This window comes from Saimiri boliviensis, chromosome 13 (assembly GCF_048565385.1).
Source record: "Saimiri boliviensis isolate mSaiBol1 chromosome 13, mSaiBol1.pri, whole genome shotgun sequence".
NCBI lineage: Eukaryota > Metazoa > Chordata > Mammalia > Primates > Cebidae > Saimiri > Saimiri boliviensis.
In genome coordinates this window covers 3,185,179-3,212,432 of record NC_133461.1, presented here as the reverse complement: position 1 = coordinate 3,212,432, position 27,254 = coordinate 3,185,179, and the positions used below count along the sequence as shown (strand labels likewise).

At 43.1% G+C, this 27,254-nt stretch overlaps 1 protein-coding gene across 5 annotated transcripts in view; it reads left to right on the top strand.

Annotated features, from left to right (window-relative positions):
* Positions 1-27,254, top strand: part of ZNF236 (zinc finger protein 236) — a 160,523-nt gene that overhangs the window by 41,815 nt on the left and 91,454 nt on the right. For all 5 annotated transcript variants that reach the window (XM_074383234.1, XM_074383235.1, XM_074383233.1 and 2 more), the window contains 6 exons: positions 13,150-13,328; positions 16,555-16,679; positions 20,122-20,294; positions 22,599-22,742; positions 25,727-25,930; positions 26,932-27,160. In XM_074383234.1, coding sequence (XP_074239335.1) covers positions 13,204-13,328; positions 16,555-16,679; positions 20,122-20,294; positions 22,599-22,742; positions 25,727-25,930; positions 26,932-27,160 — 1,000 coding nt within the window. In that variant the 5' untranslated portion in view covers positions 13,150-13,203. The remainder of the gene's footprint in view (positions 1-13,149; positions 13,329-16,554; positions 16,680-20,121; positions 20,295-22,598; positions 22,743-25,726; positions 25,931-26,931; positions 27,161-27,254) is intronic.

Sequence of the window (27,254 nt, the reverse complement as noted above, 5' to 3'; positions counted from 1 at the left end):
CATATTGTAAATAAATCCTCCCTCTTTTCACTCACTGTCAAAGTTATCACTCATTATCAACTATTACTATTTTAAGCTATTAAAATCTGCAGTATCTTGGGTGGGTGTGGTGGCTCGTGCTCGTAATCCCAGCACTTTTGGAGGCCACGGGTGCTTGAGCCCAGGAGTTTGAGACTAGCCTGGACAACATGGACTGTCACTACAAAATAAAAGTCCTCAGCATCTGCATTTAGCATAATAAAATTTAATTTTCATCATCGCTTAGCATATTGTTTATATTTTAAATATTATAAGTACTGTTTCTTTGCATATGAATATTTTTATGCATCTTTAATTATTTTCTTAGGATAGATTCCTACAGTTAGATTAATTGAATTAATAAATATGACTTTTTTCACCCCAGTTGTTTATAGAATGCCATATGACCGTCTAGAAAGTCCATGCTAATTTAATACCTTCTTTTGCAGAGTTCTGCAGAGTTCAAGAATGCCTGTCTCACTTATCGATAGTGCTATTAAAAAATGGCTATAGTCATATTTTTATTTTTATTTATTTTTTGGGGGAGAGGACTCATGCTCTATTCCCCAGGTTGTAGTACAGTGGCATGATCTCAGCTCACTGCAGCCTCCACCTCCCAGGTTCAAGCGATTCTCCTACCTCAGCCTCCCGAGTACCTGGGATTATAGGTGTGTGCCACCATGTCCAGCTAATTTTTGTAGTTTTAGTAGAGATGGGGTTTCACCATGTTGGTTCAGGCTGGTCTTGGACTCCTGACCTCAAGTGATCCTCCTGCTGTAGACCCCCAGAGTGCTGGGATTACAGGTGTGAGCCACTGTGCTTAGCCAGTTTTATTTCTTAAAAGCAGAAAATGTATTAAATAATGGTGTATCAATATATTTTGGAATAAGTCCTATGTGCACATCCTAAGAAATCAAACAGTAGAGAAGGGTATAGAAGGCCAAAAGTTACATATTCTTTGGGTTCCTTAGTTCCAGTTTTGCTCCCCAGAAACAACTTTCATTAGCAGTTTCTTCTGTAACCTTCCAGGGACATTTTGTGCCTGTACAAGTCTCCGCCATACCTCTATTAGTCAACCCATAGTATTCTGTGCCTTTTTATCAGTTAACTGTGTATCTTAACTGTAATTCCACATCTGTTCATCAGAGAGCTGGCTCTTTCTTTTTAACAGGTGTACGGTGTTATATTGTGTATCATAATTAGCGAGTCACTGTTGTTAGGCATATAGGTTGTTTCCAGGCTTTTTTTCCAGACAAAGCTATGGTGATCGAATATTTTTGCCCATGCTTGAGTTCTCAAGATGGGCAGTGTGGTATCCTAGAGGACACTGTGGTTGTCACTCTCGCGGGGCTGGGTGTGGGGTGCGTCTGTTATCTCTTGAATAGAGAATTCTGCCAAACACCCTGCAGTGCCCAGCACAGTCTCCACCGCTGTGAGCGACCTGGCCCAGAACATCAGGAGTGTGAGGTTGAGGAAACCCTAGGTTAATAGGAATGTGAGCTCCATTTCTGAAAATAGAGTTGTTAGGTCAAGGGATATGTGAATTCAAAATTTTTATATTGTCCAAGTATTTTCCAAAGAGGCTTTATCACTTTATCCTCCAGCCAATAAATGGTGTGTATAAATGCCCATTTCTTCATACCATTTTCTTCCTCTTTTAAACAATTATTACTTAAAAAAAAAAAAAAAAGAAATCAGGTCTCACCATGTTGCCCAGGCTGTTCTTGAGCTCCTGGTCTCAAGTAGTGGTTGGATTACATACATGAGCCACTGGGCCCAACCCGTACCATTTTCTTTCTTTTCTTTCTTTTTTTTTTGGACAGAGTTTTGCTCTGTTGCCCAAGCTGGAGTGTAGTGGCACGATCTCAGCTCACTGCAACCTCCTCCTCCCAGGTTCAAGCAATTGTCCTGCCTCAGCCTCCTGAGTAGCTGGGATGACAGGTGCGTGCCACCATGCCTGGCTGATTTTTGTATTTTTAGTAGAGACAGGCTTTCGCCATGTTGACCAGGCAGGTGATCCATCTGCCTCGGCCTCCCAAAGTGCTGGGATTATAGGCGTGAGCCACCGTGCCTGGCTGGCCATACCATTTTCAATACTCTGTGTTGTAAAAGTTGTCTCCTACAATTTGGTCATTTTAAGATGGTATGTCTTTGTTTTAATTTATAGTTCTTTAATTATGAGTGAAGTTAGCATCTTTCCGTGTTCATTAGCCATGAGTAATATTTTTATTTTAATTAAACAATTGTTTTTGGAAGGTAGACGTGTGAGTCTTATTGGTCTTACTCTTGCAGACTTGTGTAAAGTATTTACATTCCTGGAAAGAGGTTTTTGTACTTTGTGTGACAGAATTCTTTCTTGGTTTCTGGTTTCATTATTTTTCTCTTCCTGGCAGGAATTTTTAAATTGTCATGGACTCAGATTTTCAATCTGTTCGTTTATGGATTCTGGTTCTTGTGGCTTGAATAGAAATGCTTCCCAATTCTAAAATTACTTTCTAAAATATCCCACATGTCTGGAACATTCCACATGGATTTGCCTGGTACAGATTTACACGCATGTGGAGCAGAATGTGCATGGAGGAGAGGCATCCACACTGACGCTACAGTGTAGCCCATTCTCTCAGGACCTCCCCGCCTCCCTCTAGTTCCTACGTGGTCTCTTCCTCTCTCAGGACCTCCCCGCCTCCCCCTAATTCCTATGTGGTCTCCTCCTCTCTCAGGTCCTCCCAGCCTCCCCCGAATTCCTACGTGGTCTCCTCCTCTCACAGGGCCTCCCTGCCTCCCTAGTTCCTATGTGGGCTCCTTCTCTGGTAGGGCCTGGTGCCTGGCAGCACCAGCATCGTCACTCACTCGCTTACCCTGGGTGCGTCTGAAGGAGTACCACCTGCTTAGCCGGGACGCCCCTGGGCCTCCTATCCAGCAGCCCTCAGGATGTGCACATTTCTCATCCCAGCTCCTCCACCGTGCTTCAGAAGGCAGACATAATTGAACACGGCCTTCCTCCTCTGCCGTGGTTGTGTGGGAGTCCTTCGAAGTCAGCAGGGTTACCTACTTCAGTTTGCTGCCACACGGGACCTCTCCCTTCCCATGCCTGTGACTCCGGGCCCTCCTTCAGGTTCCATTGTCTGTCCAAAGCAGAGGAAGGTGGAGGCTCGGGGCGTAGGTTTGAATATTTGGATATTAACCAACTGTCAGAAGTGGAAGTGACACAGGCAGGTACACTGGGAGGAGAGCCGCCTCCTGCACCCTCGCGGCCTGCTCGCCGCGGCCTTTCCCAGGCTGCCTTCCTGCTTCTCTGGTGTGTCTCTCCTGTGTCTCTCTGTGTGATGAGAAGCACATGTTCGTATGTTCTTATCTTTTACTGGCTTATTACATAGGAAATTTAGAATTCTACATAGTTAAATATAGGCTAGTATTTCTATTTTTATTGTACTAAATATTTAAATTCAGGGGAGAACTGAATGTGTTTATAGTGTAGAATCTTTATGAACTCGGAATGTCAAAACATCAGTGATGTTTGGTTAATATGGATTCAATACACTTCTTAAATTGATTCTGAAGTATTTGAAGATTTTAATGATATTGGGTAGGGAGGTTTTTTGGCATGTGTGGGGTGTTACTGGTCTCTAGGAAAGCCATGCATTTCTGTGTGTTCATTCTGCCTGCCATCCTTTCTGAGTCTCTGTGCAGCCTCACCTGCACGTAATAATTGGGTGGTAAGTTTTTGGTTCTGTGTTGTTTTCAACTAGCATATGCACAGTTTTTAAAAGAAGCACCCTTAGAATCATTTGTTTATTTTCATAGTATGTAGTGATGGCATATTCACTTAACTTTTTATTTTGAAAAATTCCAGTCCGAAGTCAAGGGTTGAAATAGTAGTACAATGGATATTTGTAGAACCCTTTCCTGGACCCACCAACTGACAGATCTGCCAGATCTTACCTACTCCCTTCTCCCTTTTTTGAACAATTTTCCAGTAAGCCACAGATTTCATGTTATTTTACTACTAAATACTTCAGGATGTGCCCCTAAAAACAGACACTTTTCTTGATTTCACCAAACAGTGATCACACTAAAAAATTTAACATTGCTGTAATACTCCATTTTCAGAGGTTCCTGTTTAGAGGGGAAAAGAGTGACATTTTACAAGAGTGTAGGGGAGAATTTAGTTTTGAAGAGAAGAGACGTCTCTTTTGACCCTAGAAGAAGAAGGAGAGGGCTCAGGTGGAGGAAGGGGGAGAGATTGCAGGTGGAGGCAGATGTAGGTGGAGGAGGAAGCAGGGAAGGGCTCAGGTGGAGGCTGATGCAGGTGGAGAGGGGGAAGACTTGAGAGGGGTGCAGGTGGAGGTAGAAGTGGAGCAGCGCCTGGCATGTCTCACAGGTGTTCCCAGACTTCCTCAGGCTGTGCTTTCTTCGAGTCTCATGAAGTTTTTTATAGACCTTCAGGCAAACCCAACGGTTCTGTATATTGACCAGTTAGATCTGTATGATACGGGAACTCTTTCCGTCTTCATAAGTGAAGAGCCAGCTGAAAGACCTACCCAGGTGTGCTGGGTACTGCACACCCTCTATATCCTTGCGTTTCCTATTCACAGTCATTTGCACATTGATTGTGAAGTTTTCTGTTCCACATGATTCGTCTTTGGTTTTTAACCACAGCAACCATGGAACCTTCAAAGACACAATGTTACTGACACTGCAGTCCCTCTGTCTAGGTTTTGAGTCTTACGGAACAAGCGTGGAGCACCGCCGTGTCCCTTGAACATGTGACCCGTTCCTGGGCATCCTCATCAGCTTGTCATGGTGCACTGCGGTGCTCAGGTCGTGGGCTGGCCTGAGGCCTTAGAGCCCATGCTTCTCTGGGAAATGAAGACAGTACTCTGGTTTCACTGAGAATGGGGGGTGTCCTGAGGCAGAAAACATGGGGTGTCCTGAGGCAACTGGAGATGGGCATGGGAAGCCTATTTTGAGAAATGGGAGCAGAGCCTGAGTGGGTGGGGCACATCCGTGGGCGGCCCTGGAGCCCCAAGGGCATCCGGGTGTGGACTCTGGCTGGGCGGGTGTGTGGTCTCCTTTCTTCCACTCAGAAGCTCTGAGGAGTGGAGATGGTTTGCCTGGAGGCGGGGCCTTCTGAAGCGCGTGCTGTGGAGGAACAAAGGCGTTAGGGCCACAGGGACGTTGGCAGAAGAGCTGCAAAGATAAGCCGTGGGGTCTGGGCAGGGCGGTGAAACTTGGGGGCTGTGTGAATCCTCTGTTAGGATGGCATAGGTGGGTGAAGGTGGTTGAAGGCGCCTGCACATGCCACACGCTCCGGGTGGCTCAACCCCAGGACAGCACGGAGGGTGAAGATGGCGTGTAAGCCACGCCGTCTACACTGCTGTCCAGAGCAGCGAGCTTTACCCTTTTCCACCCTAAAGTTTCTTCAGACGTGCCTTTTAATAATTCACTGTGATTTCTCCATAACTGGAAAGAGAAACAACGGTTTTTGGTCATTCGCAGATGCTCTCAATTATTTATACCTTGTTTTGAAAGCCTTCCCTTCGTCCTGTTTTCTCCTCCGCAGACAGGCCGGCTGCTTCTCCAGATCACTGCCCACAGTGGGGCTCACACTTGGCTGTTTGCTTGGGTCCCTGCCTCTGCTGTTGTGTGTCGGTTAGGCCGTGCTCTCGTAAGCAGCAGCATATCATCTGGCCTTTGTGCAGCCTGCTCCCACGAGAACTCTCCGCTCTGTCTGTAAAACTCCAGCTCCCGACATCTCTCGCTATTGTGGTTGTAAAAACTTAGACATTCCTGCCGGGTGTGGTGGCTCATGCCTGTAATCTCAGCATTTTGGGAGGCCGAGGCGGGTGGATCACCTGAGGTCAGGAGTTTAAGACCAGCCTGACCAACATGGTGAAACCCTGTCTTTAAAAAAAAAAAAAAAAAGAAAAAGAACTTACGCATTCCTCAGCTTCTGACTCCTTTTAAAATTTTTTGGAAGTGCTTTGAGAAATATGTGTTTTCTGAAGTTGCTTGACTTTACATTTCTATTACTACTAACCCCTGCTTCTGGTTTCCCTCTTCAGCACCCAGCAGGCTGTCTTTGATCAATAAGTGATAACAGGAGAAGAGGGTGGGGAAGAGTCATGGAAGAGGCTTTGCTGGACTCTGGTGAGGAAGCTGGAAGGACACTTCACTTCTTCCTTGGCACTGTGTGTCTGCTGCCAGAAGCAGGGTCCTGGAAGCTGGGCTGTCATATTCAGCCACCTGACCTTAGCAACCTCATGCCAAGCTCCAGATTTACATGAGCAGAGGGGAAAAGGGCCTCGTTAGCCTGTTCCATCATACCATGTTGGCAGTATGTTGGCTCTCTTTTTTCCAATGGTTGTGTTAGTGCTTAGGTTGGAGTTTGTGACTGTGCTCCACCTGGCAGCCTGGCGTATGTGGAGCAGAGCTGGTAGGGCAGCCCTGCCTTCAGGCTTGTCCAGCATCTTCCTTTGCTGTCTCCGTGAGTTCTTTGCTTCTGTTGCATGGTTTACAGTGAGAACAGGAGGAGGAAGGTGCACTGCCTCTCTTTAAAGGCGTGATCTGGAAGATGCATTTCGGTCCTGCTCACATCCAGCCGTATAGAACGTAGTCATCACACCAGTGATCTAGTGGTTGGGTGGCTGGGAAATAGTGTTTAGCTGCTGAGCTGTAAGCTCAGCCAAGAAGTCTATTATGCGTAACAAAGGAAGAATCAATATTGGCACACAGTTCTAAATCTTTTCCCTGTATGTCATAATCATACATTCTTGGCTGCCTTTGCATTTTGTGTTTTATTTTTCAGTTAATTGATTCAAATATGGCATATTAATAGTAACTAGAGGGATAATTTCTGACCTTCAGTTGCACTTAAAAATAATCTCTAAGGTTCCAGCCATGTTAGAGCAGCTTCCTTCTCCTGGGGGTCACCGTATCACTAATTGTCACTGCAGATAACCAATCAACAGGCACAGAAGGACTCTGAAAGGCATCAGAGGGTGGCAGACAGCTGGAGGGACTTGAGGAATAATGTGTCTGTCAGCTCCATGGGTTCCTTTTTTTCTCTCAGACCTGGACAGGGTGTTGAAGAAGCCTGCAGCCTTCTGCCAACAAGTGTACAGGAAAAACACTCCAAGAAAAGCTGGTTTCCCTTCGCCAATACTGGGAAAAATTTGGTCCAACAGAACAGAACACATTTTTATGATATTTACTCAATTCCAGTGAAATACCAACTGAAAAACTGCTCAGCAGAGCTGAGTGCAGCATTGAACTTGCCCCGTTCTGTCTCCATCCCGTGGGAGCTGGCAGCACTTCAATTCCCTGAGTGCTTGGGGCCGAGCAGGGAGCAAACCTTGCATCCAGGAGGGGGATTCTCCCAGCAGAGGGAGGAAATGCCCAGAATTCCCCTCCCATTGTGTTGGCAGAGCCTGTCTGGAAGCCCATCTTCCATCTTCCCTTAGCAGAAGCCGGTAGTGTTCTGATTCTCCTGCCAGAGTGTGTCAGTGGCTCCAATAGGGAGCTGGGCCTCCCTCCCCATCAGTGATGAGCTGGAACCATGTAAGACGGACAGGTCTGCTCTGTGCTTTCCGCCCCCTGAGGTCAGTGGGGCTCTGCAAAGTAGTCTCCGCTGCCTCTGGTCCTTACACTACATCTGAGCAGCGCGACTGCTGGCTAAAGGAGAGCCCAAGAACTGGTCCCACAGCTTAACACCCAAAGTGTCCAGGACACAGACACTAGCCAGCACAGGCCCTGCTGGAACGAGGAAAGAACAGTACCACTATGCAGAGGCCCGGACATTGGAATTAGCTGATGAATACTTCAAAGCAGCTGTCAAGAAAATGCTGTGTGAGTTTTGAAACAAATGAAAAAGTAGAAGAAAGAAATAGAAGATAGAAAAAAGAACCAAAGGAAAGTTACAGAACTGAAAAATCCAGTGATTGAACTGAAGAACTCAGTAGAAGGGCTCACTGGTGGGCCAGAGAGCACAGAAGGGACCCTGAAGATAGGTCAGCAGGAAGGACAGGCTGAGCAACAGAGAAAAAGTAGACTGAAAAAAAAAAATTAGTAGAGCCTCAGGGAACTTTGGGACAATAACAGAAAATTCTACATTTGCATCCTGGTCATCACAGAAGGAGAGGAGAAAGAGTGTGGGGCTGGAAATATATTTGAAGAAATAATGGATGAAAATGACCCAGACTTGGTAAAAGCCATAACTTACAGGTTTCAGAATTCCAAAAGAAATACACACCAAAACATATTATAATCAAACATTTGAAAACTAAACCTGAGCTCAAGCAATCCTCCCACCTGTGTCTCCACGGTCCTGGGATTACATATGTGAGCCACCGTGCCTGGCTACAAATTCTGTATGTGGTAAAATGTCCTTCAGGAACGAAGGAGAAATAAAGACATTCTCAGATGAAGGAAACAAACTCTTAGTAGCAGACTTACCCTTAAAGAATCACTAGGAGTTCTTCAAACAGAAAGGAAATGGTACCAGAAGGAGGCTTGGGACTTCAGAAAGGAAAGAAGAGAATAATGGTGTATTGGTTAATTTTCTGTGAACGTGGGAAGTGTTTTTGGATGAGATTAACATTTAAACAATTGAGTAAGCAGATTGCCCTCCTGATGTGGGTGAGCCTCATTTAGTCGGTCAAAGACCTGAGTAGACTGAAAAGAGTGACTTCTACAAGTGAGTGGGATTCTCCTGCAAAGGCCTTTGGATGTCACTTACATTATCAGTTCTTGTAGATCTCCATCTGCCAGCCCATACTGCAGATTTGGGGCTTGTCAGCCTCCATAATCGTGAGAGCCAGTTTCTTTCAACAAATACGTACTGTACACACAAGCGCGTTCTGTTTGTTCTGTTTCTCTGGAAAACTCTAATACAAAAAGATTGAGTAAGAATAAAAAATTGGGGTGAATATAATACACTGTTCTTCTCTTTATGAATTCTTAACTCATAGTTGATAGTTGAAACAGAAATTATCATCTGGTGTGCCCAGTGTACATGGAGGAAATACTCAGGACAGTGATACTTAAGGAGGGGAGAGGGCACAAGACCCTGAATGGAAATAAGGTTTTCTGTACTTCTCTCAAGGTGGTATAATGGCAGTGCCATTAGATTGCGATGAGTTCCGTATGTATAATCTTACCTAGAGCAATCTCCAAGAATGCTGTACAAACCAATGTACTAAAAAATACTGCTAATAAATCAAAATGAATTCTAAGAAATTTCAAACGGTAATAAAGGAAGGCAAGAAGAGAAGCAGAGGAAAGGAGGCCGGGTGCTGTGGCTCATGCTTGCAATCCCAGTACTTTGGGAGGCCAAGGTGGGCGGATCACCTCGGGTCGGGGGTTTGAGACCAGCCTGGCCAACATGGTGAAACTCTGTCTCTACTAAAAATACAAAAATTAGCCAGGTACGGTGGCAGAGGCTGTCCAGAGGCTGAGGCAGGAGAGTTGCTTGAACCTGCGAGGCGGAGAGTGCAGTGAGCTGAGATCACGCCATTGTGCTCTAGTGGGCAAAAAGAGTGAAACTCCATCTCAAGAAAAAAAAAAAAAAAAAAAAAAAAACATTCCTCATGTGATTTAACAATACATTGTCTCCAAAAAACTTACTCCAAACATAAAATGGCCCTGCACAGTTCCTGGCAGATAGAGAATTCAACTAGTGACAGCTGTTGATTATTGCTTTTTAAACTCTTCACCGCTTAGAGGACATTAGAGAGCCTTCTGAAGAAAGCTGCTTAGTGCAGGTACATTGAGGTCTCGGGGAGCAGCTGTGGCTCCTTCAGTGAGGCTGAAGATGAGGTGAAATGAACGTCAGTGAAGTACCCAGCAGTTTGTTGGGTGTAGACAGTATTGAGGGTACCAGTGCAGGGTCCCCTGAAACCTCGGAAATAGGACTAAAATTGCTTTCTTTTTTTTTTTTCTTTTTTTGAGACGGAGTTTCGCTCTTGTTACCCAGGCTGGAGTGCAATGGCACGATCTCGGCTCACCGCAACCTCCGCCTCCTGGGTTCAGGCAATTCTCCTGCCTCAGCCTCCTGAGTAGCTGGGATTATAGACACGCGCCACCATGCCCAACTAATTTTTTTTTTTTGTATTTTTAGTAGAGACGGGGTTTCACCATGTTGACCAGGTTGGTCTCGATCTCTCGACCTTGTGATCCACCCGCCTCGGCCTCCCAAAGTGCTGGGATTATAGGCTTGAGCCACCGTGCCCGGCCTAAAATTGCTTTCTAAGGGTTAAACTCTGAAATCATCAACACTGGATTGGAGGGGTAAAAAGTTACACTTAAAATGGGTGGATTTGTTGTATGTAAAGTATGCCTCATGAAAATTTGTTTAAGAAATAGGCTGTAAACATGTCTTCTTATATGTGCTTAGAAACTATAATTAACTTTTTAGTTTAAGGTGTTCCATTTTTAAGTTTTTACTTTCAGAACACTGAAATCTAGTTTTTAGTTACTGCTTTATTGAGATTGACAGTCTGAAATTCATACTGGTCACTACTCTGTCCAAATAAATCTCAAACCCAGAAGAGTAACTCAGAAAAACTGTAGTTTTTAAATCCCTTAGGAATTTTTCTTAACCGTCACCTAATTATTGAGGTTCACATTAGCTTTTGAGTAAATCACTTCGGTTAAGGGGTGTTACAGAATGTTTGGAGAAACAGTATGTGCACACCCACAAACAAGCTCATGGAAGACATTGTTCACATTTATTAATCATCTCAGCAGCATGTGCAAATGAGTAGTGATGGACCAGGTTCCATAAGTGTTGAGAGAAGAGCAGCATTTTGTGTGTGTTGGGGGGGTGTTAGGTTTATTGTGTGTGTCCAGCAGTGCCTGAGGTCAGCTGAGGCACATTGCATTAGGAAAAGAAGCGTGGCTCCTGAGAAGGCCAGACAGGAGAGAGGATGATGATATGGAGGGGATTATGGAGGGGATTCTGAGAAAGGGAAAATTCCAACACACGGAGTCCTGGTGAACACACGCTGCCATCCTAAGGTGGGGAGTGGACAGGAGAGCAGCCTCAAGGCAGTCGGTACCTAAAGCTGGCCTCTTAGAGTTGATCATGTCTTCAGCAAGGTGGAGACAGGTTAAAATGCCATGCATTTCTCTTGATGATTCTCTCCCGCCCTGGCAGCCTCTGCTTCTAGGTGAGAGACATAGTAAGTGGAAGGTCTGTTGTCCTAGTGCCTGTGACAATGCACGAGGTGCTGTTTTCCTTGTGGAAGGCGTCCACAAGGATTTAGGGAGGGCTAGGCGAGGGAGGAGCGTCTGGGCTCTTTATGGCTTGCAGGAGAGAAAGCAGAGAGATAGTGATGGAGCCTTCCATAAGGAGGCAGGTCTGGCTGTGGCCTAGGAGGTGCTGGATCCTGCTCGCACCATCTGAGCATGTTGTGCATAAACTGGGTTGTCACTCAGACAGATCCAACAGAGGCCTGAGTAATATCCATGTAGGTATCCCTGAAATACATGAACTGAATCATTTGGTAAAAGAGTAAGTGAAAAAAGAGTAGATGTGAGCCAGGGCAGAAACAGTATGGAGAGGAGTGGGGTTTTTGCGAGGGGTTTTGTGATGTGATTTTGAGACAGGAGGGTAGTGGGGAATCAGTGTTAATAAAAGCAATGCACTTTCTTTTGCTATACACATTCAGGACTGCAGAGGGTTTTTTTTTTTTTTTTTTTTTAAGAGATGCATCAAATTATGATTTTTTTTGTGTGCGTGTGGGGAGTTTCCTAGAACAAATGTTGTTTTATCAATAAGTCAGTAAAAATCTAGTAGTTTGTTATTTCCTTAAATTATTATACAGTGATACTAGTTTAAAGTTATTTAAATGATTTTTGGATTTCTCAAAGTATTTCACTTTTGCTTGTCTTTTTCTGCAGTATAGCTAGAAGTATTATCAATAAACAGCCTCATTTAATGAGGTTTACATACATTTATTTACAAACTAGCATGTGCAGATTAGAAGACAGTCTGATAGAAAAAAAGTCAATATATTTTATTATTTGGAAATAGTTTATGCTCATTGGCAGGTCATATGTTTTTTCATGTTTGGACAGTTTATTTAAGTAAATACTGTGATTGTGTTATGGGACTCCAAGGGAGTGAATTAACTGAAGTTTGTGCACAGTCAGCCATGGCTACCAATGAAGTAATTACTGAGGACTCACTCTAGGCCACACACGATCAGCGTCTCACACTTGTCATTTTATCTAACCTTCTAACAGCTCTGGAAGGAAAGGTGTTCCTGTTATCCGTGTTTCATAGGCTTAGGGTGGGCAGCACACCCAAACTGGCAGGTTAGCTAGTGAATGGCAGCCTTAAAGTTAACCTAGACCCAGCAGTAGAACATGTAGACCAGCATCATCTAAGTGAAACATGAGTCATTTAAAATTTTCTAGAAGACACATTTTTGAAAGGAAACCCCAAACAGGTGAAATAATTTTTAATCTATTTATTAAAATATGTCCAAGATATTATGAACTCAGATATTAAAGATTACTGAGCTATTTTACATTCTTGTGTTTTGCTCTGAGTCTTTGGACTCCTGTGTGTGTGTATGTTCTGCATTGACACCATGCCTCGGTTCAGAGAGTCCCTGGTTCATGAGGGCAGTAAGCCAGGCCACAGCCTGCGCTCTGCTCTGCTTGTAAACCAAATGAGAGAATGATGCCATCTATCTGTTAAAACCTTAAAAGCCGTCATTTTGTTTCAAGGTTGTCTCTTACACCATCGTCTTCCTTTGAATTCTTTCCTGACTCTTTGTAGTGCTGAGGTCATTCTGCTTTTCTAAAGTGCTCATAGCACAGGCAGACCCAGTGCCAGTTACCCAACACCAGTTCAAAACAGAATTCACTTTGCTCCAAAATGGTGTTGATCTCTCACCCTTTTCCCAGCATTTCCATGTTTTTCATCTAATAAAGAAATGATTTTTGTATATTCAAATATATTTTAGAGAGGTAAAAGCGATGCTTGTTCCAGAGGAGAGTATTATATCAAAACCAAGATTGGAGAGGCCAAGTAGTATCACGTAACTTGTGCATTACCAGTTCTTTGAAGAAGGTGTGGTTTTGAAAGGTTTGCTCTGCTCACTGGTGGGTTTTCTGTTCCAGAATCTCATCTGTTCTGAGTGCGGGGATGAGTTCACTCTGCAGAGTCAGCTGGCCATGCACATGGAGGAGCACCGCCAGGAGCTGGCTGGAACCCGGCAGCATGCCTGCAAGGCCTGCAAGAAAGAGTTTGAGACTTCCGCGGAGCTGAAGGAACACATGAAGACTCATTACAAAATTAGGTATGAGTCATTACTTGGGCTTGGTAAAAAATCCATCTCATATGTTAAAAGTTGGCTCACTTTGCTATGACCCATCAGAAATTTTTGCTGCAAGAACACAGCAAAGTGGAACCACACTTTAATTTGGTGTGGTGTCAGAATGTCTTTCATAGCAGAGTTCATCCATGTGTACATTAATGAATCATGTCAGGCTATGTGGGTACAAAGGTTTACCTGGTATTATAACATTAAAAGCTGTAGAACAGTGTCCTGGCAGTACATTTTTATGGGTAGGTAACAAAATATGTAAACTAGGCTCACAAGGGTTTAATTAGTACCCCTTTTAATCCATTAGTTTGTAGTACCCAACTGTTAACACTCATATGCACTCGACACTGTTCTTAGCGTGTCTATCAACAGAGCCTCATTTCATCACGACAGACAACCCTGCTAGGCCAGGGTACTTTTATGTTCCCGTTTTACAGACGAGAAAAACCAAGATTAGAGGAACCAAGTAGTTTCATGAGATTTTTGTAGCTTCTAAGTCAAGAATTTGAAATTTAAACCCTAATAGTTTGATCTTAGAGCTCATAATCTTAACATCTGACTACATTTGAATACATTTATTCCTAGTCAAACTTAACATGCTTAAAAAGTTTTATATCTTACCTAATTCTTGATAATATATTTTTACTGATATTTTTGTTTCTTAATAAAGCAAAATAAAATATTCTTCCTGGCCCCTGTGCTCAAGTTAGCTAATGGTGATAATCAATTTTCACACTAATTTAGCAAATTTCTCCAACAAACTCTAAAAGGCAGTATCAGGCGGGGCGCAGTGGCTCACAACTATAATCCCAGCACCTTGGGCGGCTGAGGCAGGCAGATCACCTGAGGTCGGGAGTTCAGGACCATGAAAACGCTGTCATGGTAAAACACTGTCCCTATTAAAAATGCAAAAATTAGCCAGGTGGGGTGGCTAATTTTAGCTGGGTATGGTGAGTAAGACACACCTGTATTAATAATTGGCCCGGTGGGGTGGCTCATACATGCCTATAGCCCCAGCTACTCTGGAGCCGAGGCAGGAGAATCGCTTGAACTCAGGAGGTGGAGGTTGCAATGAGTTGAGATTGAACCACTGCACTCCAGCCTGGGCAACAGAGTGAGACTCCGTCTCCAAAAAAAATTAAAAATAAAAATAAAAGGCAGTACTGATTACCATTTTAGCTACTATATTATCAGTTTAGCTTGCCACCCTTCTAAGCTGCAATGTTTAGGAAATACCTGTACTTCTTTTTTTTTTTTTTTTTTTTTTTTTTTTTTTTTTTTTTTTTTTTTTTTGAGACAGAGTTTCGCTCTTGTTACCCAGGCTGGAGTGCAATGGCGCGATCTCGGCTCACCGCAACCTCCACCTCCTGGGCTCAGGCAATTCTCCTGCCTCAGCCTCCTGAGTAGCTGGGATTACAGGCACGCGCCACCATGCCCAGCTAATTTTTTGTATTTTTAGTAGAGACGGGGTTTCACCATGTTGACCAGGATGGTCTCGATCTCTCGACCTCGTGATCCACCCGCCTCGGCCTCCCAAAGTGCTGGGATTACAGGCTTGAGCCACCGCGCCCGGCTGTACTTCTTAATGAAAAGAAGTCTCACGCCATTTGATCAATATGGTTTGTAAAATGCCTGAAGACTCTAATATTTGTTTGTCCTCTTAGACATTGCATTTGAGAAATGTGGCCTGGATATCTTTGTATGATCAGCCGCCTCCTGTCTTTTCATTTTGCCTCTTGTTCACTAATGTGGTACGCACCTAGTATTTTATGATTTAAATGATTTTTTTTCTTTTTTCTCCAGCCAATTGGATGTTAATTTCAGTGATTTTTACCCCCCCCCCCCAATATAATACATGGTCTCTATACACTCCAGATTTTTATTCTCGTGAGACTTTCGCACAGGCATTTCTGATGTTTCCTTGAAGATTTGAGAGAGATGACTGAAGATGTTTTGGTGCTCATGGCACTCAGACAGTCTTAGCTTCTAGGTCTTCCCAGACTAAGGGGCAAACCAGACAGACGAAGCCTCGCCTTCACAGAATTGCCGTTTAGTGGGGAAGATAGGCAGTGAGCAAGTGAGTGGGTTGGTGAGTACCACAGTTTCAGAGAGTGGCAAGTGCTGAGAAAGAACGCCACTTGGGATGGAAGTGTGCAGTGTGAGGCTGAGGGAGGCTGGGGAGGCGGCTGTTCTGCGTGGGCCTTTGTGAGTGGGGCTTTTTGGAAGGAGACTTGGGTGAGGAGCAGGGAGCTCTGCAGCCTTAGGCGACGTGCCTTTCAGGCTGAGGAGTGTGTTGGTGGAAGCAGTGAGCCTCCGGGGTTGGAAAAGCAGGAAGGTGGCGGGTGAGGAGTGCCTGCCCTGGTGGGGCTGGGGATGTGCATTTCCCATGAGTGGGATGGGAGCCCTTGGAGGGTTTTTCACAAAGGAAGAGCATGACCAGACGGGTGGCACTGGGCTGGGTGTGTGGGCAGGAGTGGAAAGCAGGGAGCCCTTTTGGAGACTGTGGAAGCAGTGCACTGGAGAGCCGATCCTCTTCGGAGGCCACGGTGGCGGCTGGAGGGTGGAGAGCCGCGACCACATTTGGGGGTGTTTCAGAGTAAGAGCAGCAGCTTTTGGAGGTGGACTGGAGAAACCCAGCGTAACTCCTGAGACTTAAACTTGCACAACAGGGAGCTTTCATGTCTTGACATGGAAAGGGGCGGGTTGGGAATCAGCGATGAGTTCTGTTTGGGACACCACCCAGAGGCATTGCCACGTGAGAGCTGCGGTCCAGGCAGAGTTGCCGGAGGCAGGAGTTTGGACATCACTGTTGTGCGGATGGCACTAAAGCAAGAGCCTGGAGGAGATGGCGTGGGTCAGGTGTCGTTGTAGAAATGATACCTGTGGCATCTTGGTTTCTGACCATCTAGGTAAAGCTTTGGCTACAAGAGACATTTTGCTTCCCTGCCCCAATTTCACTTTTTGACCTAGAAAAAAAACAAGTATTTTTTAATCAAAAATAGAGAAAAAGGAATTTTGTGATTTTTAAAACTAACACATATACACAGACACACACATACACATGTATGATCGATTTATCATTAAAACAGGTTCTGATGACTAGTCAGCCAAATTTTATGGTAGGATTTTCATTTTGAAATTATGGTACAAGGTACAAGAGAGACAACTTGACTGTATTTTGCCCCTCTTTGTGCACTAGGGTATCAAGTACAAGGTCTTATAACCGGAACATCGACAGAAGTGGGTTCACGTATTCGTGTCCGCACTGTGGAAAGACGTTTCAAAAGCCAAGCCAGTTAACGCGACACATTAGGATACACACAGGTATGAAAACACTGACTTCTGGTGACCGGCTGGGCGGCTTGAAGGGAAGAACAGGTGCCTTAGTGCTAGCTCTACTTGAAATCTGATCCTGGCTTTCCCGTAAGTCGCTGGGTAATCTTGCTGAAGTTACTTACGCTTTGTGTGATTTTATTTCGTCACTTGAAAAATGTGGCTCTTTTATCTGTATGTGGTTATTCTAAATTATAAATTAAAAATATATGTAGTGCTCATTGAAAAGTGATTGATTGATACATGGTAGGCTGTTAATAATTGGGAGTTGACATATTACTGCTATTAATATTGGTATGGTATTTATTCCCTCATTTATTGTTGCTGTGTGTCAGATACTACACCGTGCTGGTTAGATCTAAATTAACAAAGCAAGACCGGATGTGGTGGCTCAGGTCCATAATCCTAGCACTTTTGGAAGCTAAGGTGAGGGGATCTCTTCAGGCCAGGAGTTCAAGACTAACATGGGCAACATAACAAGATCCTGTCTTTACAAAAAATAAAAATCATAGCCAAGCATGGTAGCACCCACCTGTAGCCCTGAGGTGGGAGGGTTGCTGGCACCTGGGAGTTTGAGGCTGCAGTGAGCTGTGATCTTGCCACTGCACTCCAGCCTGGGCGACAGAGCAAGAAGACCCTGTCTCTTAAAAATAATAAAAATAAAAACAAGCAAAATAAAAATCAAGAAAGCACTGAATTTTCATATTCTTTTATAATTTTTCTTTACTAAGCTGTGAAACATTGAAATAATAAAACTTTATTTCTCCATGCCTTATCTTGTTCATTTGTTACTTTCGCTTGAATATTTGAAAGTAAGTACAGCATTCATAGCTGAATAGTCTTTGCCGTCTTATAAAAAGCAGTCTGCTCATAATATTGTATTAGTAACACACATCTCTAGTGAAGGAAAAATGAAAATTGTACAAACATTTTTAGTTTTTGGGATTTGCAATTTAAATGATCCATATTTTGTCATTTTGTTTTTCTCTGTATGTCTGATTTGGTGTTCTTTTATGGTGACAAAGTAAGAAATCTCACAGCTATTTGCTTGGCTGCTCCTGTTTGTCAGCCGGTCTAATTTTGTTGCACTGCTTTTTTTTCTTCAGAGTTATAGTGAGTATTTCTGTGTAGAGCATTGTAGAGTCATTCAGATGATTTCAATGTTTGTTTATATGTCAGCATAAAGTGGGTATTTTTAGAGCATCAGCTTTTATTTTCTAGAGTAAGAGAAAACCAAAACAGTGCTTTTGTAAATATGCTAATACATTATGCTGTATTCAGCTTTAGTTTATAGTCTTTGAAATTTTAATCAATGAAAATATAGTTTAAAAATGTTATAAACTTTACTCAAAGTAGAGAGAAAGTAAAAAGTAAAGCAAATCCTTCTTGTGTCCCTTTCTCAGATGTCATTTACCTTTAACAGTTTGATGTCTACCCCTATAAGATTTTTTCTATGTGTATCTAAATATACGTACATCAGAAGCACACTCTCACTCCTAGAGAGACACATGCGTGTAGTATCATATACTTATGTGTGATTTTGTGATTCCGTGATGCATACTCTTCCTGCATTGAACTTGAAGCATGTGTCACTGTTGCTTCAACTGGCCTGTGAGCTGCCTGGAGAGAGCAGCAGGTCCCATCCCCAGGAGTCACACAGGCCAGTGTGGTTTAAGCAGGAGGCCGGTGGGCCCGGGTGGAGGTGGCAGGGAGTGCCTGTGTGCTGTTCAGGCAGTTCTGCGTTCTGGGCTTGGTCTTTGTATGGCTGTGCCTCACAGTGTGTGTGGTGATGTGAGGGGGGTGACCAGAATCCTGCTGGCCCACGCCTGCACTGTGTGTGACCCAGCAGGGCTCCTGTCCAAAGGAGGCTGTGTACATTGCAGCATCGTCATCTAGGACAGGAAGGATATCTCCAGGTGGGCAGTGCTGTGACTGGGCCACACTCTCGCTGTGCCTCCCATGCTCCTGCCCTCCTTTCCTGTCCCCATGTGGGCAGTGCCGTGACTGGGCCACACGCTCACCGTGCCTTCTGCCCTCCTGCTATCCTATCCTGTCCCCACATGGGCAGTGCCGTGACCAGGCCACACTCTTGCTGTGCCTCCCATCTTCCTGCCCTCCTTTCCTGTCCCCACACATGCAGTGCCATGACCGAGTCACACTGTCGCCTTGCCTCCTGCCTGGCTGTCCTCCTCTTTCACACCCATGCTGTTAAAGCAGGGATGTTTCCCATTTGTATACGGTCCCCAAGCTTGTTATATTTCATTCACTTATTTAACCCTAAACTGTTTAGAGAAGCAGGGATCTGATGTTATTATGAACTCAGCGGCTTTCTATTTCTTAGGGAGTGAAAATTTAGTAAGACTAGAAATTTAAGTAGCCTTGCAGTTAGGTTCTAACCTAGCCCAATTTTGTCTGTTCGCTCATTCCTTCCTTCATCAGATGGGTACTGCGTGCTAGTGTATGAGGCCCTGTTCTAGGTGCTGAAGCGCTCACCTTCTTGGAGCGTGCATTCTAGGGAGGGGAGATGGACAGTGAGTAAAAGGTCAAAGGTCCAATGCTGAGAAGTCTGCAGAAAAATCAAGCAGAGAAGGGGGCCGGGGCTTCCCAGGGAGGATGCGGGAGATTTTAATGTTAAATAGGATGGACTGGAAAGTCCTCAGTGCAAAGGGGATTTTGAGCAAAGGCCTAAAGAATCTGAGGAGAGCAAGTCTTGGGGATACTTGGGGAAGAACCGCCCAGGTGGTGGATTTCAGAGGCCCAGAAGTGGAAGCCTGCCTGGAGTGTCTGAGGGTGGTGGCAGAAGTGGGTAGAGGCAGTGAGAGAGCAGGGGAGCTGAAGACAGTGAGTGTGGGAACCACAGCACTGGCACCCCCTCTACCGGGTATTAGAAGAACTTCAGTTTTACTCTGTGGGGGACTGGAAGCCATTGAGGGTTTTCCGCAGACAGGTGACTTCCTCGGACTTAGAGGGTCATTGTGTTTGTTGTTTTTAGAGCACCTGGCCAAGGTGGAAGCAGTGAGTCAAGCTGGGGGTGGTCTCAGGAGCTTTGAGTGATGGGGGAGTGCCTTTGCCTGGAGTGGTGGTTGTGGATGAGAAGCTGGGCTGCTCTGGGTCTATTATGAAGTTTTTATTGAGCGTGAGACGTGAGAGAAACTAAAGATAAGGATGACTCCAAGGTTTGCGGTCTGACCCCCTGGAAGGATGGCACTGCCTGGGGAAGCCTGCAGGTGGAGCAGTTTGGGAGATGGTCAAGTGCAGTTTGGGTCATGTTAATTTTGAGATTTAAAGTAGACACTTGTGTGTATGTGTCTAGAGTTCTGGGGAGACATTTTGGCTGGAGGAATAGGTTTGGGTAACTTCAATATTGTTCTTTTTAATCCATGAGATGCTCATACAATATGGAATTATATTTTGATCATGTTTCTCCCTCTAGGTGAAAGGCCGTTTAAATGCAGTGAATGTGGAAAAGCTTTTAACCAGAAGGGGGCACTGCAGACCCACATGATCAAGCACACAGGTGAAAAACCCCACGCCTGTGCCTTCTGTCCTGCCGCCTTCTCTCAGAAAGGGAATCTTCAGTCGCACGTGCAGCGAGTCCACTCAGAGGTAAACACGGGCTGGGGCATAAGCAGTATTTCACAGGGACAGTAGGTAGCTTTTGGGTTAATAAATGGACCCGACAAATTCTCTTCCATTTAAAAAAAATGTAGATTAATTTTGTGCTGAGCAGGCCCTGTTTTAGAAAATACATACATGGAAATTTTTCTGGTTTATTACCTGTGGAAGAAATGGAAACGACTATGTTTTTGTCTTCTTGCTGACAGCATGGCTTTGGTGAATAAATATTTGAAAATAATTCTAATACCGTCGTTAGTTATAGTCCTTCGTTCTAAATAATGTATTCATCCCTTTAGCAAACTCGAAACACAGGCAAGTGTAAGAAATTAAAAGATGGGAAATAAAATTGTGAGAAAAGTGTTTTTCTTACTGCTGATACTCAGAGCTCATGTAGGACATGTCCATTCCCTCTTGGACAGAGACCTGGTCTGTTCATTTCCTTCCATGCTGCTTGTCAACTCTTTTGGCTACAGTGATGATTTCCCGTGGGAATTTTCTGTTGTCTGCAGAGCGTGCTGACGCGTAGAGCCTCTGCTAGCATTTCTGTAAAGCAGGTCAATCTTTGCTTTAACTGTCATCATTTATTGATTTATATTTTAATTGTAGAATACAAAAAAGTATTTAAACAACACAAATACTTTTATCATGAATCAATATATCCTGTGAAACAATTTTGCAGAATGAAAGCTATCATATTCTTAACAGCAAATGTGTATCCCTTAATTTTTTCCTTAGAGTAATACCTTAACTAACACTGAAGTGAGCTGAGAGTTAACACCCACTATCCAAGTTTAACAAAAACTAGTAGAAGCTGTCTTTGATCTTAGATAAGCAGAATAATGTCTAAAATGAAAAAGAGAATCTAAAATGAGGAAAAAACCCTGCACACTGCACGTAGTTTCGTGAACAGATTGAGTTCCATATTCAATGAGTTAATCTTTTTATTATCTAAGACCCAGAGACATTAGGAAGGCATGCCAGAATTAGTGAGGTATTGAGTTACCTTCAGATTTCAGAAGAGTCAGTTTGGGCTATTATAAGTCATCCTTGTGGAGTTGCCTCTGGGTGAAGATGATCGCGTAGGAAGGATCATATATTTGTGTAGCACCCAGAAATACATCGCTGCAACCTAAAGCAGCCTTGTGAGTTCAAAAAACTCCTCCTCTACTAAGGGGCCTAGAGACTTGCCTGTTGCCACTGAGAGGCGCTCTGGGAGCTGTACTGGGTTGGGTTGTTCCAGAAAGAGCCTCTAAAGATTGGTTAGTAAATGTTACACAGTCCTGTGAGGAATCTAAATTTGGTTCTTAAAGAGGCACCAGAAACAGAATAGAAGTCTTACTCAAGTTCAGAGGGGCCAATGAGTTTTCAAGCTAGCCTTCATAGTTCTACAGTAACTAGCACTGGCTTTTAGTCATAGAGAAAGAATATTTTAGTTATTTTCTCTGTTCATAGCTCTTCTTATTCATTTTACTGGTTTCTATAGTTTCTGGAATTATGATAGTTGTAAAAATTAGTTGTTAGGTTGGGTGCGGTGGCTCACGCCTGTAATCCCAGCACTTTGGGAGGCCAAGGCAGGTGGATCGCCTGAGGTCAGGAGTTCGAGACCAGCCTGGCAAAACCCCATCTCTACTAAAATACAAAAAGGAGCTGGGTGCAGTGGCGGGTGCCTGTAATACCAGCTACTTGGAGGCTGAGGCAGGAGAATTGCTTGAACCTGGGAGGTGGAGGTTGCAGTGGGCCTAGATTGTGCCACTGCGCTCCAGCCTGGGCGACAAAAAAAAAAAAAAAAAAAAAAGGAAAAAAAAAGAAAAAAAATTAGTTGTTGATATGGAATATGAAAAGTGATGAAAGATTCATGTATCATTATGATCGTTGTTCCTAACCTCTGTGGTTTTGGCCATCTGAAAGCATATTTGGTGTAATATGTGTTTATATATAACTGGCCTTTGCTATTGAATATTGTATTCAACTGTTTAACTGAGAATGTCTTATGCCTGATAGTTTGTTTTTATTAAATTACAATAATTGAAAAATGTGTTTTCTCACTCTTGAATAATTTCTATTTTATAGAAAAGACTAAAATTTAAGTTCATCTTATACTGGCAATATTGTTTACAGAGTTCGGTCATTGATTCTAGAACTATCTAATTTAAAGGAAAAAAAGGTAATGTTGAAGGGTTAGATTATTTCTGTCGTTTTGAATGGAATGGTAAATTATAATTTGCTATAATTTAAATGTTTTCACTTAACAATTAATTGTAAAACATCATTTTTTTCTGTTTTATTCCTTAGGTTAAGAATGGCCCTACCTATAACTGTACAGAATGTAGTTGTGTATTTAAAAGTTTAGGCAGCTTAAACACGCATATCAGCAAGATGCATATGGGTGGGCCACAGAATTCAACAAGTTCTACAGAGACTGCTCATGTTTTAACGGTAAGTTTAGTAATTTGGAAGAGCTGCTTTTTAAACTAAAATCTATCATTTAAAATATGACCTTTACAATTGAATATTTGGTACTAAAAAGGTGCTATCAAAGTTTTTTACATGGAGATAAGGTGTGACTTTTTAAAGAAAGAAAATTAGTCTTTTGAAATTTGAGAATAATAATTAGATGACTTAATGGACTGTCATCTGAACCTGTAAAAATAAGACAAAATGTAATCGTTAATTTGTGAAAGATCATTTCTACAGTGTTACTGATGATTATTGAATATTCTTTAGCCTTATAATTTAGGAATTATCCTTTGTAGATAATATTTGTCTTTTCTTATGTGACAGTGATAATTTTTCCCAAGTCTTTGGACTTTTGAAACTAATTTATGTTAGCCAGTACACATAGTTAAAAATTTTATGACTCTAAATACATATGTCTACACACAGAGAGACAGAGGTGCACACACACACAGACATACACACTCTTATTTTCTCTGTAGGTGTCTTTAGCTCAGCCTCAGTTAGTTACTTGTACTGCACCATTCTCTCAACAGATTAATAAATGGTCAAATCTGAGCATCGACTGTGGTATCTTAATAGTAGTAGACATTAAATACAAACGTGTGAGAAGTGTTAATGTATGCTTATGAATGCAGTTACTTGGTTGTGTTACGTCAACAGCTGCCTCTTACCAATATGGAAAATAAGTCTAATGAATTCTTAGTTTTTAAATGTTAGGTTTACCTTTAGTGTTTGTTTTTTCTTTTCTTTTTTCCTAACATTTGCAGTATGGGATGGTTCCTCAGTTTGTTCTTGACCAGGTAGATTGTTGTAAAATGAATTATCAAGTTGGAGAATAATTAGAGTCCAATAGTTATGTCTTCAAAATTCTATTTTCGTCTGAATTTTCTTAAATAAAATTTTTAATGTTGTGTAAATCAACCAAATATTAGTTTTTATCATTTCCTTTGGCATTATGCACATCAAAATGTAGATATAGTGAGCAATCTGGAATAATAGTCCAGATCATCGTAAGCACTTATATTCTCGATAAAACGAAATGTAGTAGAGAGATTTAGAAACCTGGAATCTCCCTTACTTTACACCCTTACTTGGGCAGGGAAGAGCATTAGAAGTTAAATTATATATATTCTTTTTCAGGACTGCCTAGAATCAGTGTTCAACTAACTGCCTGGATTGACTCTACATGTCTTATATTTTACCTTTCACGTTTTCTAACTCTTGGCCTTTTTCAGTCCTAAGGTTTTTTCCTCTGTCACCCAGGTTGGAGTGCAGTGGCGTAATCATAGCTCACTGTAACCTTGAACTCCTGGGCTCAAGCGATCCTCCTGTCTCAGCCTCCTGAGTACCTGGCACTACAGGTGCATGCTACCAAGCTCAACTCATTTTTAAATTTTTTGTAAGACGAGGTCTCACTGTGTTGCCCAAGGTGGTCTCAAACTCCTGGCCTCAAGAAATCCTCCCACCTTAAACTTCCAAAGCCCTGGGATTACAGGCATGAGCCACCGAGGGTGGCTTGAAGAAGTCTCCTCAGCTTTATCTTATGACTCTTTTGATTTTTTTTTTTTTTACAGTAAGATTTTTAATTTCTGAGAGCTCTACCTTGTAATGATATGATTGTTTATTTTTCACTACTTTTTTTTCTGGTTTGATACACTTTCTCTGAAATCCAGTCAGCATTTTAAAAAGTTTTTTGTGCTCATCGAGCTGTTTGCCTGGGTCATCTCCCCTTCTCCCTCCTGTGTCCGTCTCGTCATCTTTCGTTGCCTGCTTGTGTTTCAGGAAGGGGCGGCGGTAGCCTGTGTGTGAATTGTTAACACGTGGACGCTGCTTGCTGACCCAGGGTCACCTTGAGTGTGAGTGGCCGGGCAGCCAGCCCGTCAGGGGACCCTGGTGGCAACAAAAAAGACTTACATTTATTCTGGGGAACTCAGTGCCACAAAAGGTGTCCTACTTCTTCCCAGGTCATTTATTATTTTTTATCTTTTTTAGAGATAAATGATACTTAGAGAGTTCTCTTTTTTTTTTTAATTGCCTCAGAGTAAGTGCCTGTCTGCCACTGTATGAGTGACAAGGGCATTCATTTTCAGTCCTAATATTTTTTCTTCTGTTTTTGTTCTTATTTTCTAAATTGATAGACTTGAATTTTAGAGCAGTTTTGGGTTTACAGACAATGTGGCAGAAAGTACAGAAACTGCCATACACTCTCCTGCTCCCGTGCTCAGTTTCCCCATTTCTGACATGGTGCATTGGCCGGGTGCATTTGTTACAGCTGGCGAACGAATGTGGATATATTACTGTTATTAACCAAAGTCCATAGTTTCCATCAGGGTTCACTCTCTGAGTCGTCCATTCTACAGGTTTCGACAAAAACCCGCCTTCACAGTGTCCCACCCTCACAGTGTCCTGCAGGGTAGTTTCCCTGCCGTCCACCGTCTTCTGGATCCATCGTTTCGGATTCCCGAGCCCTGCAGGAATGGGGCTGGCTCCGTCTCCCATCACAGCCCTTTCCTCTGACTTAGGTTTTCTTGGCTATAGCATTACAGCATTTTTCCTCCAGTTTCCCTGCAGGAATAATTTTTCAGAAATTTGTTGAATTATTTCAACTGGAGTGGTTTCTTTCTTACTTTTAAAAATTGTATAACTTAGTATTTTTTAAATCCCTCACTTCATTTTATTGGGCCAACAGGAAGGTGAGGGTTTGTGTGCTCAATCTGCCAGCTTGAGTCTCTACTGCCCACTTGGAAAAACTTTTAAAAATTGCATTAGAACAATTTATCATGTTCTTTAAAGAGCCAATATCGTGCCAAAGACAAAAATCTGTGAGGCATTGTATTTAAAATTTATGTTTAGGATACTCTTAGATTTGAACACCCTCAAAGAGGGTATTGCCTGTTTTTTCTTTTTCTTTTTAAATTGAAGAGCAAAATTGTATTTTTAATGAAAATGTCTCCGTGTTTCAGGCCACACTCTTTCAGACGTTACCTCTTCAACAGACGGAAGCCCAAGCCACGTCAGCCTCCAGCCAGCCGAGCTCCCAGGCGGTGAGCGACGTCATCCAGCAGCTCCTGGAGCTCTCGGAGCCGGGGCCGGTGGAGTCGGGTCAGTCCCCACAGCCCGGGCAGCAGCTGAGCATCACAGTGGGCATCAACCAGGACATTTTACAGGTGAAGCACGCTTACCTGCGGCATGAGGCTTACGCGCTCGAGCTGGGTCAGAAACCAAGAATCATGATTGAGAGATAAATATGCAGGGCTGATCAGAGTCAGGGTATCCTCATAAAAATGTGTCTGAACCGAAAAGACTTCATGTGCCTGCTTAATTGCTTATGGATGGTGCAGCATTCAAATGATTTATTAATCTATACATTTTTTAAAAAATCACAAACTTTTTTTTTTCAAAAGTGAATTTACTTGAAAAGAACAACGCTTTTCCGAAGTTGTATCTATTTATGTTGACAGAGGTGGAAAAAGTATTTTATTCTTTCTTGAGTTCCGGTGTATGATTTGGAGGCAGTCATGGGTGTTGACAGTTCAGTTCTGAAGCGTTCATACTGCCTGGCCTTCTCTTGTGGGTATGTGGGCAGTGCCTGCATATGCAGGACAGGACAGGGGCAGGGGCGCAGGACTCCCAGCCTTCCAGTCCAGCGCCACGTGACACACTCTTCACTGCTAACGAGAGGGGCCTCCTTCTCCTCCCCTCTCTCTGTTGCTTGGTTAAAGTAACCTTCCTCCTATGCTTTCATGGGGAAGGGCTGGCCACGGCTATGAGGAATGTCAGGGTGTCATTCCACAGCCCATACCTTAAAGGTAAACCCAGTGTAACTCACGAGTCTTAAAATAGGAATTCCCAAATCTATTTAGAGGCAGCTAAAGTGGTGTGACGTAAGATTTCTAAAAGTCAAATCGATTTTAATTCCCTTCAATTTAGAAATGTAAATGTTTATCATATTTTGGGCGGGACAAGTTGTCAGACATCAGATGGGATATTATAGCCTCCAAGGGTTGGAAGCCTCACTTATAAGTGATGACTTGGAATTGTAGGTTCTTATTTCTTGGAGTGGAATTAGAATTCTATAGGTAAAGCTTTATGACATCTTTGCGATTGATTTTGGTAGGCAGATTTGGGCCATCGTATCTTCTAACCTTTTAGTTTTGTTCTGTCTTAGCAAGCCTTAGAAAACAGTGGGCTGTCTTCAATTCCAGTTGCAGCACATCCTAATGACTCCAGCCATGCCAAGACTTCTGCAACACAGGTTCAAACCCCAGATGTTTCCAGTGTTTCAAATGAGCAGACGGACCCTACAGATGCGGAGCAAGAAAAAGAACAGGAAAGCCCAGAGAAACTGGATAAAAAAGAAAAAAAAATGATCAAGAAGAAATCACCATTTCTACCCGGTAATTGTGCTCAACTTTAAAGTTTAGACATTTGGGATAGCATATTGTTGGTTTTTAAGAAATATGCCACCCTTTTTTCTTCTGAAGGTGATAG